Source organism: Aquarana catesbeiana, linkage group LG05, assembly GCF_042186555.1.
Source record: "Aquarana catesbeiana isolate 2022-GZ linkage group LG05, ASM4218655v1, whole genome shotgun sequence".
Taxonomy (NCBI): Eukaryota; Metazoa; Chordata; class Amphibia; order Anura; family Ranidae; genus Aquarana; species Aquarana catesbeiana.
Window position 1 is genome coordinate 96,242,174 of NC_133328.1, and position 15,803 is coordinate 96,257,976.

The 15,803-nt window shown below is 46.7% G+C and overlaps 1 protein-coding gene across 5 annotated transcripts in view; it reads left to right on the forward strand.

Moving 5' to 3' along the window:
• Positions 1–15,803, forward strand: part of PRKAG2 (protein kinase AMP-activated non-catalytic subunit gamma 2) — a 538,740-nt gene that overhangs the window by 122,193 nt on the left and 400,744 nt on the right. The window contains exon 1 of one of the 5 annotated variants that reach the window (XM_073629981.1): positions 12,039–12,186. The exons of 2 other annotated variants lie outside the window; for them this stretch is intronic. In XM_073629981.1, coding sequence (XP_073486082.1) covers positions 12,070–12,186 — 117 coding nt within the window. In that variant the 5' untranslated portion in view covers positions 12,039–12,069. Of the gene's footprint in view, positions 1–12,038; positions 12,187–12,372; positions 12,589–15,803 lie in introns of those variants that run through there. 2 more of the 5 variants (XM_073629983.1, XM_073629986.1) reach the window with 2 other exon arrangements.

A 15,803-nucleotide genomic window follows, 5' to 3' on the forward strand; every position in this document is an offset into this window, starting at 1 on the left:
AATTGTGAAAAATGTTTACAATTAGATATCTGAAAAGTGTGGCGTGCATTTTTATTCAGCCCCTTTACTCTGATACCCCTAACTGAAATCCATCATCCAAATGAAAAGAGTAAGGCACAATTGCAAACCTACAGTACCAAGATATGGCCGTTCACCTAAACTGACAGGCCGGATAAAGAGAGCATTAATCAGAGAAGCAGCCAAGAGGCCCATGGTAACTCTGGAGGAGCTGCAGAGATCCACAGCTCAGGTGGGAGAATCTGTCCACAGGACAACTATTAGTTGTGCACTCCACAAATCTGGACTTTATGGAAGAGTGGCAAGAAGAAAGCCATTGTTGAAAGAAAGCCATAAGAAATCCCATTTGCAGTTTGCGTGAAGCCATGTGGGGTACACAGCAAACCTGTGGAAGAAGGTGCTCTGGTGAGATGAGACCAAAATTGAACTTTTTGGCTTAAAAGAAAAACGCTGTGTGGCAGAAAACCAACACTGCACATTACCCTGAACACAACATCCCCACTGTGAAACATTGTGGTGACAGCATCATGTTGTGAGCATGCTTTTTTTCAGCAGGGACAGGGAAGCTGGTCAGAGTTGATGGGAAGATGGATGGAGCCAAATATAGGGCAATCTTAGAAGAAAACCTGTTTTCTTCTAAGTCTGCAAAAGACTTGTTCGACTAAAGTTGATCGACTTCTGTCAAACAGGCATGGCCACACGTGGATCGAAGTTCAGCCCCCCTGCTGAACCTGCCAAATTTTGATCCATTTATGGCCAGCCTTGCCATGTCTTGTTCTGCACCATGTCTATGCATGGAGGTGACCATCTTTGGTAGAGGCAGGGCTTTGCCTCCCCCTTTAAGAGTCTTCAGCAAGGAGAACAGTAAGCAACACAGTAGTGACATCACCAAATCCCCTGAGACTAGCGGTCACAAGCAGCAGTAGTCTAGCTCCTACACTGTGTAGATGATGCTATGAGGCTGTAGGCACAGGAGTGGTACCTAGGCACCCTCACATACCAGTGTATGTACTGCTATGTTTTAGAAGGAATTAAAGGGCAAATATAATTTTTCACAGTGCCTCTTAGGCAAAATTTACATTTTTAAATGTTCCTTATAATATAACAAATCTTTACTCAAAACTCAAAGTTTTGAGTTTCAGTGCATTTAAAAGTGGAACTTCCGCTTATCTGTCTCCCCCCCCCCCCCGTGCCACATTTGGCACCTTTCAGGGGGGAGGGGGAACGGGTACCTGTTTTTGACAAGCACCGTTCCCCAATTCTGAGAGACGGGGCCGCGGCCCGATCTCCCAGAAGTTCGGCCCCTTCCTCTGCCGCCGGACCAATTATAAAACGCAGCCTGCTGCGCGCATGTGCAGTAGGGAACTGGCTATGAGGCCAAAAGGCTACACTGCCGGGTTCCCTTACCAGGAATGGCGGCAGCTGCACCCGACAGCCGATTTAAAGAATGGCTGGGGTGCCGACATCGCAGGCTCCCTGGACAGGTAAGTGTCAATATATTCAAAGTCAGCAACTGCAGTATTTGTAGCTGCTGACTTTTAATTTTTCGTGGGGGGGGGGGGCTGGACCTCCTCTTTAAAGTGGTTCTAAAGCCTAACCATTTTTTATTCTAATGCATTCCCTGCATTAAGGTAAAATTTTTTTAGGTTATTAGTATCACCCCCTCCCCCTTATACTTACCTGAGCCCTCACTCGATCCAGCACTGTACCCATCAGGAGCAGCTCTCTCCGCTCTCCAAGGCTTTGCTGAGGCAGCAGGAGCCATTGGTTCCTGCTGCTGTCAGTCAAATCCTGTAATGAGGGAGTGGGGTTCGGGATCGACCCCGCAAGTGTGTCACCATAGGAGGCAGCTTCTTATGGTGGTACACTGAGAAGAGGAGGAGCCAAGACTGCTAGTTTGGGACCCCAAAAGAGGAGGATCTATTGTACAGAGCAGGTAAGTATAACATGTTTGTTATTTTTAGAAATAAACATTTATCGTCTACAGTTTAAAAAAACAACAACACCTGTAGCAATTTCAAAATGTGCTAGTAAGCATCGCATACTAGCACAATATGAAATACTTACCTTAGAATGAAGCCCTCCAGCGGCGCGCTCTCACCGCTGACAGTGTTTCTTTCTTGTCCTGTTCTTTTTTCCAGGTTTGCAGGCTCCAGTTGCATGAGTGGCCGATTATTTAATTCCCGCGGTATGCTGGATATTCAGAACGCATGCGCCGGTGATGTCATCGGCTGCATCCAGGGTGAAGATCTCCTAAGAAGAACCCACCAGCCGCCACTGGTATAGGCTTACAAAGCGGACTTTACAACCGCTTTAAGGCATAGTTTTAGCTCAGTAACTTTATACCCTGTGTAACTGGCTGTGTGCAGAAATGTGCAACTTGATAACCTAGATTGGCTGTTACTTTGAATTTTACTGCCCAATGACCTGATGTGTCTCTTTAATTACTGTTGTGACTCTCTTGTCTTGTGTCATTCATAAACACGGGTGTCCTTATTATGTACTTGTAAGAGGAGAACTAGCTGCCCTTTTCACTCTTGTTTCCTTTCTTTTATTTTGTGTTTAGGCTACAAAGTGCTGGCAAGCAGCTGCTATATTTTAGTGAACTAAGACGACATTTACAGTAATGTTTCATCATGTGTACAAGGCAGCCACTGTTGCTTTGCTGCGCAGAATCATCAGTGTTCTAAAAGAAGAGCAAATGAGTATTAAAGTCTACCCCTTACCAAAACCTTTTCATTTTAGCGTTGGATAGAATCGGGAAAATTAAGAACCTCCATTAGGCTTTTATTACTGTGCAAGACCCCACTGGTACGATTCATCCCCTCTCTTTGATCTGCTGACATTTGTCACTGGGATAGAAGGTGATGGCAAATTGATAATTTTGTGGTTGCCATCAAAACAAGAAGGAAGGGGAAATGTTACAGTGGGAGCACGTGTTTTTATGTCAGCTGTCTAAAAAGGTATTTCCTCTTATTTTAGAGCTCTACTCTTATGTGGGTGATATATAAAGAACTTGCATAGCAATTCCATGTGAAATGGCATGTATATTTGTTGCATGCAAATGGGGCTAAACAATTTGTAAAAAGGCTATATCTTGTGCTGTTCCGATGTAAGTAATCACTTTAAATAGGAAAATACAGCATTTGGCCACTAGATGGAGCTAAGTGTCAATGGAATTTCTATAATACTTTGCTCCATCTAGTGGTCAAATGTGGTGGTTTCCATTAAGATTATTGACTTTTATATTCAAACAGCACAGGAGATATATATATATATATATATTTGCCTTATTTGCACAGATAAAATGTATATATGCTCTTATTGGGGGAATGACTATGTAAATGGTTTATAAATCAACCCTTTTTTGTGTGTTTGTGTTTACTTTATTCATATATAATTTATAAAACGTTCTGTGCTTCAGTGCAGAAACTGGTAAGGCCATTTAATACACAATATCTTTATACAATATCTGTATGTATTCTCTTCCTTGCCTAGATGCTGACATGCCGTTTAAAAAAATTTAAATCGCCGTAATTACCTTTTATTTTTCTATTCTTTGCACTTCCTGGTTCTCCTCCCGTGGGAGTAGGCGTGTTTCTAGCCTCTCCCAGACTCCTGGGAACTAGTCTCAGACTTCCCAGGATGCCACTGAGCATGTGCAGGAACGAGCGGTGAATGCTGGGAGCACAGCATTCACCACATCCAGGAAATAAATGCTTGTGGGCTTCAAATGCCCACAATGAAGATGGAAACCGCCTGCAGTGAATAATATAAGTTATTCTTTCTGACAAAATCTGACACAGGCGGACATATTACACACAACATGTGAGTATGTAATGCTGAGAAGAAAAGTTTGTGAATGAACTCAAAAAAAAAAAAACGATAGATAGGTGGACCCCCGCTTTAAGACTGCATTCACACCTTCACAAAAGATCCAATCTGCTCATAGGTGAGCTGGCTCCAACAGCATGATCTCCTTACTGCAGGGTGCTCGCCCAGTTGCAACTGAAGCAATAATGAAAGGAAAATTCTGATGGCTGCACACCAAACTCATAATTGCCAAAATTGAAAAAAAATGTTTAGGGACACTTTTTTGGCTGTAGGTGGAGTCTTATTATAATTAGGGGGCGGGACATGCATTTGTAGGCGTGGCACAGGGGGAAAGTAAAAATGCGGAGCACTGTGGCGAACGATGGGCGTGGTTTATGCAAAATAGTGCGTGTGTCTTAAGTGGGCGTGGCTCAAAGGGGTTGTTGTTAGAGTCTGAGATGAATGAGGGATGGAGAGGGAGAGGGATGGAGGGACAGCAGGCCTAGATCCTACACAACAATGGAAATATGTGTATTATAGAAAGTTTAACGACCAGCAGATAAAGATACTCCAAACACCCTGTGTTAGCACTTCAATCATCCCGGCACCATGGTTGTTATGGTGTCAGGATGATTGAAGTGCATTATTTCTATTATTACATTGTAATATAAAATGAAATCATTCAACTCACCATAATGCCGAATCAGTGGGATCCCTGAGCGTGTCACCTGCCACGTCGCCTGCCACCAGCCGTCCGTCCTTGCATCAGGTGCCCCCAGCAGAGTCCGTCCTTGCATCAGGTGTCCCAGCAGAGTCCGTCCTTGCATCAGATGTCCCCAGCGGAGCCCCCCTTACATCAGATGTCCCCAGCAGAGCCCCCCTTACATCAGATGTCCCCAGCGGAGCCCCCCCCTTACATCAGATGTCCCCATCGGAGCCTCCTCTTACATCAGGTGTCCCCATCAGAGCCCCCCCTTACATCAGATGTCCCCAGCGGTGCCCCCTTACATCAGATGTCCCCAGCGGAGCCCCCCTTACATCAGGTGTCACCAGCGGAGCCCCCTTACATCAGAATTCCCCCGCGGAGCTCCCCCTTACATCAGGTGTCCCTAACGGAGCCCCCCCTTACATCAGGTGTCCCTAACGGAGCCCCCCCTTACATCAGGTGTCCCCAGCGGAGCCCCCCCTTACATCAGGTGTCACCAGCGGAGCCCCCTTACATCAGATGTCCCCAGCGGAGCCCCCCCTTACATCAGGTGTCCCCAGCGGAGCCCCCCCTTACATCAGATGTCCCCAGCGGAGCCCCCCCTTACATTAGGTGTCCCCAGCGGAGCCCCCCTTACATCAGATGTCCCCAGCGGAGCCCCACCTTACATCAGGTGTCCCCAGCGGAGCCCCCCTTACATCAGGTGTCCCCAGCGGAGCCCCCCTTACATCAGGTGTCACCAGCGGAGCCCCCCTTACATCAGATGTCCCCAGCGGAGCCCCCCCTTACATCAGATGTCCCCAGCGGAGCCCCCCTTACATCAGATGTCCCCAGCGGAGCCCCCCTTACATCAGGTGTCCCCAGCGGAGCCCCCCCTTACATCAGGTGTCCCCAGCGGAGCCCCCCCTTACATCAGATGTCCCCAGCGGAGCCCCACCTTACATCAGGTGTCCCCAGCGGAGCCCCCCTTACATCAGGTGTCACCAGCGGAGCCCCCCTTACATCAGATGTCCCCAGCGGAGCCCCCCCTTACATCAGATGTCCCCAGCGGAGCCCCCCTTACATCCAGTGTCCCCAGCGGAGCCCCCCATACATCCGGTGTCCCCAGTGGAGCCCCCCTTACATCAGGTGTCATCAGCGGAGCCCCCCCTTACATCAGATGTCCCCAGTGGAGCCCCCCTTACATCAGATGTCCCCAGCGGAGCCCCCCCTTACATCAGGTGTCACCAGCAGAGTCCCCCCTTACATCAGGTGTCCCCAGCGGAGCCCCCCCTTACATCAGGTGTCACCAGCGGAGCCCCCCCTTACATCAGATGTCCCCAGCGGTGCCCCCCCTTACCTCAGGAGTCCTAGTAGGAGGGGGTATACAAAATAATGTCTCCCTCCGCCGGCCGCGTGGTTACAATAGAACCCCTGCCCCTTTCCATAACAGACTGGCAGCGGGGCGGGGGGGTAGGTGGGGCGAGGTGGAGCGGGGCGCAGGGTAGGCAGCGACACAGGAGCTTCGTCTAGCCACCCAGCCGTTCCTGGTCTTCTGAAAAATGGCGACCGCGGACCTCTAGCGGCAGCAGGGAAAAATCGTAAAAAAAACGTATTTCTCGGGACATTTCCCAGGAAACAATAAAATCGTGAAAAGAGTCCAAATCCCGGGAATGTCCCGGGAAATCCGGGACAGTTGGTAAGTATGCAAACTGAGATCTAAAAGCCTTTATTCGCATAAAACCATGAAGAACATGAAGAACACTATATGAAACTCATGAAATGACTCATAAGCCCTTTTGGAAAATTATTACATAGAGATTTCATGCAGCTTCACATTCGCAATAGGCAAAGCCTTCCATTACATAACATTGTCTCCAATTACTTTCGCTGGAAGAACGATGTTTACAACAACTCAGCACAGCCCATTTTTTTCCCTTGCCAAAAATTCTCTGTTATTTTTGTGTGCACATTCAGCCATGAAACTGGTTTAAGTATGTAGGTTTTAATTTATCCCTTCAAATAACAACATTGTCTTTTCTGCCTGAGCATCCAGTAATTGCTTCTGTCTAGCATAGATTCCGGCCTGTGCCTCAGGCACAAGGAGAAAGGCCAAAGGTAAACAATTTCAATCCTGGTAACTAGTTATTTTTTGTTGTAATGGTAATATGATTCTTTTTTTTTTCCTTCTACTTTCATCTGGCGAGGAGATCTGGTGGAGTAACAATTCCTATCGTAGGGTGAAATTGTTCATTCACTGTACTGTCTATGATGAAGGTGAACAGCACTCTGAAACGTGTCAGTTGAGGTACCCTACATCTCTTAGCTGCTCATTATGTCCTCATAATATGGGCAACTACCCTCATATTGATGGCTTCAAAAGGCTCACATCCCGTATTCAATACAGACTACAGAAGACCCCCGTTTACCCTTTTTATTACAGAGGGGAGGGGTTCCGCAGACCTCAGATGACCGAGAACAGCGTAATTATTAACACAGCAGCACAGGCAGAGAACAGAGGAAGTAATCAAGTGACAACATTTCTGGTGGAATCAAATAGTATTAATACCTAAAAAACTGTTTTATTGCACACTTATATTAGATCCAGCTTGGCACAAGGAAAGAATGCATGTCTCACACCTGAAGCGCTAGTAGGAGGTGCTACTACAGCAAAAGCTGCATTTTTTGGGACCCGCTCAGACTCTGTGCAAGTGGCTTTCATTCTGCACACTAGCTTCAGGGACTGGCTCCCTCTGCACAACGGCCATTTATAGAACGGCTTGTACTTTTTCAATGAATACAAGGCATTCTCTGATTGGACAAGGTGGTAATTCTGACATCACCACTCCTCTTCTTCACCTTGTTCAATCTCATTGAAAAAAAATGTATCTACAGTATCTGTTCTATCAATGGTGGCAGTGCCAAGCGAAAGGCCCACCATGGTCAGTGTTCAGAGGGGAGCTGCTTGCACAGAATCTGGGGTGGACCCAGAAGATTGTGGTTGTCACTGTAGGAGTACCAGCTACAACAGTGATTAGTAACTTCTCCATTGGCCCCTCAAGTATGTGATATGCATACCTACAGTGCCTTGAAAAGGTATTCATATCCCTTGAAATTTTCCACATTTTGTCATGTTACAAGCAAAAACATAAATGTATTTTATTGGGATTTTTATGTGATAGACAAACACAAAGTGGCACATAATTGTGAAGTGGAATGAAAATAATAAATGGTTTTCAATTTTTTTTACAATTAATTATCTGAAAAGTGTAGCGTGCATTTGTATTCAGCCCCCTTTACTCTGATACCCCTAACTAAAATCTAGTGAAACCAATTGCCTTCAGAAGTCATCTAATTAGAGAATAGAGTCCACCTGTGTATAATTTAATCTCAGTAAAAATACAGCTATATTGTGAAGCCCTCATAGATTTGTTAGAGAACCTTAGTGAACAAACAGCATCATGGAGGTCAAGGAAGACATCAGACAGGTCAGGGATAAAGGTATGGAGAAGTTTAAAGCATGGTTAGGTTATAAAAAAAATGTCAAACTTTGAAGATCTCACGGAGCACTGTTCATCATCCATCATCCAAAAATGGAAAGAGTATGGCACAAATGCAAACCTACCAAGAGATGGCCGTTCACCTAAACTGACAGGCCGGGTTAGAAGAGCATTAATCAGAGAAGCAGCCAAGAGGCCCATGGTAGCTCTCGAGGAACTGCAGAGATCCACAGCTCAGGTGGGAGAATCTGTCCACAGGACAACTATTAGTCGTGCACTCCACAAATCTGGCCTTTATGGAAGAGTGGCAAGAAGAAAGCCATTGTTGAAAGAAAGCCATAAGAAGTTCTGTTTGCAGTTTGCGAGAAGTCATGTGGGGGACACAGTAAACATGTGGAAGAAGGTGCTCTAGTCAGATGAGACCAAAACTGAACTTTTTGGCCTAAAAGCAAAACGCTATGTGTGGCGGAAAACTAACACTGCACATCACCCTGAACACACCATCCCTACAGTGAAACATGGCGGTGGCAGCATGATGTTGTGGGAATGCTTTTCTTCAGCAGAGATAGGGAAGCTGGTCAGAGTTGATGGGAAGATGGAGGAAAGCCAAACACAGGGCAATCTTAAAAGAAAACCTGTTAGAGTCTGCAAAAGACTTGGGACTGGGGCAGAGGTTCACCTTCCAGCAGGACACTGACCCTAAACTTACAGACAGAGCTACAATGGAATAGTTTAGATAAAAGCATATTCATGTGTTAGAATGGCCCAGTCAAAGTCCAGACCTTAATCCAATTGGGAATCTGTTACAAGACTTTTAAATTGCTGTTCACAGACACTCTCCATCCAATCTGACAGAGCTATTTTGCAAAGAAGAATGGGTAACAATGTTACTCTCTAGATGTGCAAAGCTGGTAGAGACATACCCAAAAAGACTTGCAGCTGTAATTGCAGCGAAAGGTGGTTCTACAAAGTATTGACTGAATACAAATGCATGCCACACTTTTCAGATATTTATTTGTAAAAAATGTTGAAAACCATTTATAATTTTCCTTCCACTTCACAATTATGTGCCACTTTGTTTTGGTCTATCACATAAAATCACAATGAAATACGCTTACGTTTTTGGTTGTAACATGACAAAATGTGGAAAATTTCAAGGGATAGGAACACTTTTCCAAAGCACTGTACATTGGTCCAAGCTGGACCAATTTAAAGCTGAGCTCCACCCAATTGGCATTTTTTTTTTTGGGGGGGGTACCTGGTTTTGACAGGTACATGCTTCCACTTCCGGCTGACTTTGCTGCGGCACACTCATCCAGAAGTTCGGCCCCCCTCTTACGCCCCCCGCCGCCATTCACAAAACGCAGCGTGCTTCCCGCATGTGCAGTAGGGAAGCTGCTGACTTTTAATTTTTTCTGAAGGAGCCTGGAGCTCCTCTTTGGGTATGTAATGCAAACAGTTCCTGGAGTTCTGCTTTAATATAGCAAAATAAGAGAAGTGCATTGTTAGGATTTGCGTACCCTTTAATCAGACTTATCGGGGGGAGGAGGGCAGAAAAGGTCACCTTTATAGACATATTATTAGTCTTCATTGGGATTGTTTTGGTCTCTTAAATATTTATCCTTTGCATTGATGTGGCCTCTTAAAAGAGAAATATGGCCAAAGCTTTTTTGGTCATACTTTTCTTCTGGATCACAGGAGTTCGCTTACATGGAATTGCTCTCTTATGACCCAGAATCAGCCAACAGCGGACTAAAGCCTGGTGTTGGCTGTCATCACAGAGCTGCTCCAGGCTCTGGAAGGATACTGGCCACATTGTTGGGATCCACAGCTGCGTTTGCCCCCTCTCCAGCCTGGCCCTCCACTGAGCACTGGAAGAGCAGAGCAGAGAGTGGTGAACTGACAGTCGCCACTCCCCACTCTCAGAAGACTGAGAACTGATCAGTCAGCGGTCATGTGATTGCTCAGCTTTTGGGCTTAGAACTGACGGGGGACAGCTGCAGCATCAGACCAATTCTGCATTATAGAGGCGAGTATGAATGTTTGTTATTTTACAGTGTAACTACCGCAAAATTCTCCTTCAAATATTCATCCTTAGCATTATGCATGTGCCTGCTCTAGGTGATCTGGAGGAAAAGTGTTACATTTTTCTGTTCTTCTGTAGTAATAATGGATTGATTAATCAGACAGTGGCTGAAGCTGTTAGGACCTTTGGATATTGTTCAGGAGTCAAGGGTCCCAAAAGGCCCATAACCATCAGCAGCTCACCACCAGGGCTTTTTTTCAGAAGGAACGTGGGGGAAAGCAGTTCCAGAACCCCCAGCACTGAATGTATGTAATGGCAAGGGATCCTGGGGTGTGCTGGAGGGTCTATTCATGCTGGCTGCTGGGGAATCTATCTTATATTGCTGGGGGACAATCGTTGCTGAGAAGGATCTACTGTTGAGGGAGAGGGTCTATTGTTGCTGGCTGCTGGAGGGTCTATTGATGCTGGCTATTAGGAGTCTATTGTTACTACGGGCGGATCAAGGGGGCAATGCCCCCCCCCCCCCCGAGAAATTAGTGACAGGCAGGCAGGTGAATCAGTCAGCGGGGCCCGGTGGCAAGGTTACGTGGGAAGTGACACAGCAAGTGACAATCTGCAATGTATTGCAGGTGTCGTGGCAAGTGACAATCCGCACCTTATAGCAGGCAAGTAACAATCTGCAATGTGTGGCAGGTGACGTGGCAAGTGGCAATCTGCAATGTGTGGCAGGTGACGTGGCATGTGACCATCTGCAATGAGTGGCAGGTGGCGTGGCAAGTGACAATCTGCAACTTGTGGCAGGTGATGTGGCAAGTGACAATCCGCAGTGTGTGGCAGGTGACGTGGCAAGTGACAATCTGCAACTTACGGCAGGTGACATGGCAAGTGACATTCAGCATCTGGTGGCAGGTGATGGTGGCACGTGACACACTGAGGGCTCCCACTGATTCTGCATTAGGGTGAGTTGAACTATTTTAGTTTATATTCCAGTGTAATAATAGAAATAATGCGCTTCAATCATCCTGACACCATAACAACCATGGTGCTGTGATGATTGAAGCGCCAACAACAGCCATTTCCCCGATAAATTGCCTGCAAAAAACGTATTTTCTGGCAGTTCCCCTCCTGAGACTAGACTCTGGATCTGCCCCTGATTGTTGCTGTGGGGGATCTATTGTTGCTGGAGGTGTTCATTGTTGCTAGCTACAGGGGATCTGTTTTACTGCCTTTCTTGTTATCATTAAGACCCCTTTCACACTGTGGTGCTTTGCAGGCGCTACAGCGCTAAAAATAGTGCCTGCAAAGCGCCCTGAAAGAGCTGCCCCTGTCTCTTCAGTATGAAAGCCTGAGGGCTTTCACACTGGAGCGGTGCGCTGGCAGGATGGTAAAAAAAAATCCTGCTAGCAGCATCTTTGGAGCGGTGAAGGAGCGGTGTGTATACCGCTCCTGCCCATTGAAATCAGTGGGGCAGTGCGGCTATACCGCCGGCAAAGCGCTGCTGCAGCAAGCCTTTTTTGGCCACTAGTGGGGGTTAAAAGCGCCCCCCCCTCCCCCCCCCCGCAAATACGATGGTAAAGTGCCACTAAAAATGTACTTTACCACAGACGCCGCCCCCGCCCCAGTGTGAAAGGGGCCTAAAAAATTCTATACAAATTACATAGCACCAGGAAACAATACTTGGTTCTGTATTCTCTAAAATGGGCATTACTGGGGGACGGGTAAGGGGGCGGAGCCAAGGAACGGCGCTTTGAGTTGGGTAGGGGGCGAAAACAAAAGGTGGCTTGGAAAGGGGGCGTTCCTGTACCTATTCTCTGAGAAAAAAAGCCCTGCTCACCACCGATACTTTTGTCATTTCTTAGCTATTGGGACCAGGCCAGATGGGCTTCTATTCAGCGCCATCTCCTCCTTGGGCACATTAAAACAATGGCCTTTTTATCTCATTTATTATTGTGCCTATTTAAAAACAGCTACACCCACTGCAACCATTACACCTCCGCTGTTTACTGATAACATAACCCAGTGCAGGTATGCTTGGAGTTGTGTGTATAGGCAGGCAATACAGTGTCTGTGCAGCTGCAGATCTGTCATGGGAATACGGAGCTCAGGCTGAATACCGATTCCTGAAGGAGTGCTTTCATAATCAAGTAAGTAGCAAAACACCCAGTATCAGTTATGGTTAAAGTGATATTACCACAAGGACACAAATGTGTGACTGTAACATGGCTACCTTTTTAGCAGGAAGAGTTAACTTAGGTTACTGTATACATGTAACAGGATCTCCCAGAGGCCTGATACATTTTTGGCATGGGGCTGGGTGGATGGAGCTGGCTGCCTGTAATATGCTCAGATACTTGAGCTGTCCACTTCCCTCTTGCTGTACTCGGTAATGGGAAATAGAAATCACACTCTGCATTGATGCCCATCTGTTGCAAGCACAATAATACGAGCGGGAGCCCAGGCAAGACAGCAAAATGATTCATTCTTGAGGCAATCGCTGATTTCTTCTCCTAGACATCATCAGCTAACCTAGAGGATATTCCTGCCCTGTAAGTCACTGCTTTGTTTTCTTCTACAACACCACAATTGTGCAACCAGCGATTAGTGTGTTAAAGTGGTATTAAACTCAAAAGCAAACATTCATTATATTGCAGTCTACCGTTTCTTAGATGTGAAGACTGCATTCATTTTTTTAGGCTTTCTTTCTTGCATTTCACCTGCCGATCCAGCCAATAATTCTGTTATTTTTCAAAAAAACAAGCTCTTTAACAGAATGTATCAGTTACGGGGAGGAGACAAACCATGTAACAGTAGCAGGGGTGCTTACAATGGTCAGCTATTATTTATTTATGTATAAACTTTATCCCAAAAGGAAAAACACTGTTTGCTGTAACTGCTTATATAGTATGAGCTGGAGTTTGGCTTTCTATGTTAGTGTATCAAAATCTGCTAGTCCAAATGCACCCCTGTGCTCCCTCATCCAAATGTGCCCCTGTGCCCCCTCATCCAAGGCATGATGTGCCCCTGTGATCCCTCATCCAAATGTGCCCCCTCATCCAAATGTGCCCCTGTGCCCCCTCATCCAAGGCATGATATGCCCCAGTGCTCCCTCATGCAAATGTGCCCCCTCATTCAAGGCATGATATGCCCCTGTGCTCCCTCATCCAAATGTGCCCCTGTGCCCCCTCATCCAAGGCATGATGTGCCCCTGGGCTCCCTCATCCAAATGTGCCCCTGTGCCCCCTCATACAAGGCATGATATGCCCCTGTGCTCCCTCATCCAAATGTGCCCCTGTGCCCCCTCATCCAAGGCATGTTGTGCCCCTGGGCTCCCTCATCCAAATGTGCCCCTGTGCCCCCTCATACAAGGCATGATATGCCCCTGTGCTCCCTCATCCAAATGTGCCCCTGTGCCCCCTCATCCAAGGCATGATGTGCCCCTGGGCTCCCTCATCCAAATGTGCCCCTGTCCCCTTTCATCCAAGGCATGATGTGCCCCTGTGCTTTCTCATCCAAATGTGCCCCCTCATTCAAGGCATGATGTGCCCCTGGGCTTCCTCATCCAAATGTGCCCCTGTGCCCCCTCATTCAAGGCATGATATGCCCCTGTGCTTCCTCATCCAAATGTGCCCCTGTGCCCCCTCATCCTAGGCATGATGTGCCCCTGGGCTCCCTCATCCAAATGTGCCCCTGTGCCCCTTCATCCAAGGCATGATGTGCCCCTGTGCTCCCTCATCCAAATGTGCCCCCTCATCCAAGGCATGATGTGCCCCTGGGCTCCCTCATCCAAATGTGCCCCTGTCCCCTTTCATCCAAGGCATGATTTGCCCCTGTGCTCCCTCATTCCAATGTGCCCCTGTGCCCCCTCATCCAAGGCATGATTTGCCCCCGTGCTCCCTCATCCAAATGTGCCCCTGTGCTCCCTCATACAAGGCATGATTTACCCCTGGGCTCCCTCATCCAAATGTGCCCCTGGGCTCCCTCATCCAAATGTGCCATACAAGGCATGCTAATACAGGAGATGTGTTACTGGGCAGATCATCAGTTGAAAACAGAAGGAAAAAGCCTAAAGATGGAATACTAAGGCTTCATGTACACCCTGCCTACATTTACCTCGGCCACAGGAAAATGCTAAATGCGGAAAAATTTTGGATACTCCCACGGTTTTGCGCCGTTTTTCCACGGCCAGCGGCCAAAACGTTCCTACCCTGAACGCAATTCTTCCACGTTCAGGAGAGTGAGGTTGAACCTCACCTAACTGCAGCAGCTTCTAAACTCTGGTAGGCTTTTATGGAGTTTAGTTTAGGAGCTTTGTAAAAAAATAATTCTAGTTTAGGAGCTGCTAGTGTACATGAAGCCTAAGGGCTTATGTACCCACAGACTATGTTGACCACTAGCAAAAATGCAAAAGCGACAAAATCGTTTTGCGGCTGGGGGTCAAAACGTTCCTATCCTGAATGAGATTTTTTTTCGTGTTCAGGAGAGGGTGGCTGAACCTCTCCTAACCACAACAGCTTCTAAACTCTTGGAAAAGCCTATGGGGGTTATTTACTAAAGGCACATCCACTTTGCACTACAAGTGCAAACTACAAGTGCAAAGTGCACTTGAAATTGCACTGAAAGTGCACTTGGAAATGCAGTCGCTGTAAATCTGAGGTGGACATGCAAGGAAAATAAAAAACAGTATTTTAGCTTGCACATGATTGGATGATAAAATCAGCAGAGCTTCCCCTCATTTCAGATCTACCCCTCAGATTTACAGCAACTGCACTTCCAAGTGCACTTTCAGTGCAATTTCAGGTGCACTTGTAGTGCAAAGTGGATTTGCCTTTCGTAAATAACCCCCATGGTTTGCTGCTATAATTCAATAGCCCATATACAACCAACAATAACCAATAGTGGGTGTCAGCCCCAATTCCAGTACAACATGGTCCACAAAAGGAAGAGGAAATGGTGAGGAGCTCCGGGGCTTTGTGACACCCAGATATTTTAAATAGTCATACACAGTAATGACAGTATAAAACAAACTGTCATTGCTGTGTATGACTATTTAAAATATCTGGGTGTCACAAAGCCCCGGAGCTCCTCACCATTTCCCCTGCATTCATTCAGACCAAAGGGGTGCAGGTCCCTTTTTTTGTCCACGCCAGAATCGGGTCGTGCTGCATTTTACGAACTGATTGCGGGGTGTTGTTAACTTAACATACACTCTGCAATCGTTTCACCTTAACAGGCTGCGATTTTGATGCAGTGCGGATTTGCAGCAAATTTGCTGTGACTTCGTACCACATCTAGTGTAAACCGGCCCTAAAGGCCAGTGTCATAACTGTTTGGGACACAGGGCATTACAAACTCGGCTGTTAGTGGCGTTTGGTGTTTTTTTTTCTGCCTCTAAACTCCACTCTGTGTTAGCTTGTGTGTCCTTGCCCACATTGGCCTTTTTCAGGCATTTAGAGGCAGAAAAAAATTCTCACTTGCAGGAGAGGAGCTTTTTGGTGGAAAAAACACTAGCGAGCTTAAACGTGCCTAGAATTCAATCCTCTGGCCAGAATAAATTGTTATGCAAAAATATATTTGCATAACACCGCTTTAGACACGTTTCTTACTGTCACATACCTGGTTGAGGCCGAGCTGACGAGAGGGCTTTCCCTTACACCTCCTGTCCTGTTTCTCCTGAAGGTAGTGACAGGATATAACAAAGCACAGAATGGCATGGGTTGCTTGGTTGGAGATCCTGGATGGAGGGTACTTGCAGCAGGTGCCA